Here is a 2,755-nt window from a genome sequence, read left to right on the forward strand (position 1 = left end):
GTAGAGTGCTGTGCCATCATAGCTCACAGCAACCTCCAGTTCTTGGGCTTAGGTGATTCTCTTGCCTCAGCCTCGCAAGTAGCTGGGACTACAGGTGCCCACCACAACGCCTGCCTAGTTTTTGTTACAGTTTGGCCAGGGCTGGGCTTGAGCTTGCCACCCTTGTTATATGGGACTGGTGCCCTACTCACAGAGCCACAGGTGCCGCCCTCAAGCTAGGTTTCTAAACGATCAATTCTGGACTGTAATTTAGATGACAGTTTTCAAAAGAGTACATTTTTGTTGTAATAAACCATTTTCATCTCCCTTCTAACGGTCCCATTTTTTACCATTTTAGAGATTGGGAGTGAATTGATCTTAATAGAAATCTTATGAGCATGTTTCATGACTTTAGTTTTTTGCTGAGACAGCATTTATCTGCCATTCAATTATTGTGGTATGACCAGGCAGCTTAATAACTTGTGTATTTTCTTTTTTCCAGTGTTTTTGGCTGGGGCCAGGCTCGAACCCACCACCCCTGGTATATGGGGCTGGCGTCCTTGAGCCATAGGCACCACTATAACTTGTGTATTAGTCCGTTAGTTCATAGCTTGGGAATCTGGGGACTGCTAAACCTATATCCTTCCCTTAGGAATGTGTCAAGGAGAAATTGAATCTCTTGCATGAATTTCTGCAAACAGAAATAAAGACTCAGTTATATGACTTGGAAACCAAATTACATAAGGAAGAGTTATCTGAGGTAAAATCTCTTCTCTATAACTTGTGTGACCAGGGGAGCAACCTCCCCATGCTCTCCTTGTTGCCTGATAATGATACAGGAAACACTTGTGTTTCCTTGTTCTCTTCTTGCCACTTGTTTACATTCACTGCTACTTAAATTATCCTTTCCCGCTGTAGGAGGGCTACCTGGCTAAAGTCAAATCCCTTTTAAATAAAGATTTGTCCTTGGAGAATGGAGCTCATGCTTTCAGTCGGGAAGTGAATGGACGTCTAGAAAACGGGATCCAGGCAAGGGGTCAAGATTGGAGAGTGGGAATGGCAGAGGCAAACACCCCCGCAAAGCCCATTTCCAAACCTCGAACGCCCAGGAGGAGCAAGTCCGATGGACAGACTAAGCGTAAGGACACTTGAACCCTTTTCCACCCCAAAGGAGTATTTAGTACCATAAGGGGGCAGTCAAACTCACACCTCCAGGTACCCCCTGGGCAGTATTTTCCAGGTTGTTTGTTTCTTTTCTTTTTTTTTTTTGAGACAAGAGTCTCACTTTGTCACCCTTGGTAGAGTGCCATGGCATCACAGCAACCTCCAACTCTGGGCTTAGATGATTCTCTTGCCTCAGTCTCCCGAGTAGCTGGGACCACAGGTGCCTGCCACAACGCCTGGCTATTTTTTTGTTGCAGTTTGGATGGGGCTGGGTTTTAACCTGCCACCCTCAGTATATGGGGCCGGAGCCCTACTAACTGAGCCACAGGCACCACCCTTGAGGTTGTTACTTGCATGTACTTCCCAACTGATTAGCTTACATGTGTACTTTTTTTTTTTTTTTTCCGAGACAGAACCTCAAGTTATTGCCCCGGGTAGAGTGCCATGGCATCACAGTTCACAGCAACCTCCAACTCCTAGGCTTAAGCGAGTCTCCTGCCTCCACCTCCCAAGTAGCTGTGACTACAGGCATCTGCCATAATGCCTGGCTATTATCTGATTGTAGCCATCATTGTTGTTTGGCAGGCCCAGGCTGGACTTAAGCCCGCCAACTCTGGTGTATGTGGCTGGCACCCTAGACTCTTGAGCCACAGATGCTGGGCCTTTTTTTTCGAGAGACAGGGTCTTATTTTGTCGCCCTCGGTAGAGTGCTCTGGCGTCATAGCTCACAACAACCTCAAACTCTTGGGTTCAAGTGATTCTCTTGCCTCAGCCTCCAAAGTAACTGGGACTACAGGTGCTCACCGCAATGTATGGCTATTTTTTGTTGCAGTTGTCATTGTTTAGCAGGCCTGGGCCAGGTTCAGACCTGCCAGCCTTGGTGTATATGGCCAGCGACCTAACCACTGAGCTATGGGCACCAAGCCACATGTGTGCTTCTTTAAATTTTGTCCTTGAACAAGTATATAGCTTTAGATCCCAAATTATGGCTACACTTGAGAGGTATCAGAAGACAGGGGCTTTTAATACTTTTACTTGAAAAACATAATCTGCCCCCTTAAGCTAAACATTTATTCTCAGATTTTTCCCTAGTTTATAGGCAAGGAAACTCTTCTGAAATTTTATCTTTTTTTGAGATAGTCTCACTTTGTCACCCTTTGTAGAGTGACATGGTGTCATAACTCACAGCAACCTCAAACTCTTGGGCTCAAGTGATTCTTTTGCGTCAGCCTCCCAGGTAACTGGGACTACAGGTACCTGCCACATGCCTGGCTATTTTTAGAGACAGGGTCTCGCTCTGGCTCAGGCTGGTCTCAAACCAGTGAGCTCATGCAGTCCACCTGCCTTGGCTTCCCAGAGTGCTAAGGATTACAGGTGTGAGCCATATGAAATTTTATTTTTTTATCTTAGTGACTGGGTCTTGCTCTGTTGCCCAGACTGGGGTGCAGTGACACCATCATAGCTCTCACTACAGCGTTGAACTCTTGGACTCAAAGGATTCTCCTACCTCAACCTTTTGGATAACCTGGAGTATAGGTGTGGACCACTACACCTAGTTAATCCTTTTATTTATTTATTTATTTTTATTTATTTTTTTATTTTATTTTATTTT

General features: G+C 45.3%; 1 protein-coding gene across 1 annotated transcript in view; it reads left to right on the top strand.

Moving 5' to 3' along the window:
• The window catches only part of LOC105887807 (DNA (cytosine-5)-methyltransferase 1-like), a 37,599-nt gene that overhangs the window by 21,709 nt on the left and 13,135 nt on the right, over nucleotides 1–2,755 (top strand). The window contains exons 3-4 of the mRNA XM_012810138.2: nucleotides 632–739; nucleotides 898–1,117. Coding sequence (XP_012665592.2) covers nucleotides 632–739; nucleotides 898–1,117 — 328 coding nt within the window. The remainder of the gene's footprint in view (nucleotides 1–631; nucleotides 740–897; nucleotides 1,118–2,755) is intronic.

The sequence above is a fragment of the Otolemur garnettii genome, unplaced genomic scaffold, assembly GCF_000181295.1.
Source record: "Otolemur garnettii isolate 467f Iridium unplaced genomic scaffold, OtoGar3 scaffold00127, whole genome shotgun sequence".
Lineage (NCBI taxonomy): Eukaryota > Metazoa > Chordata > Mammalia > Primates > Galagidae > Otolemur > Otolemur garnettii.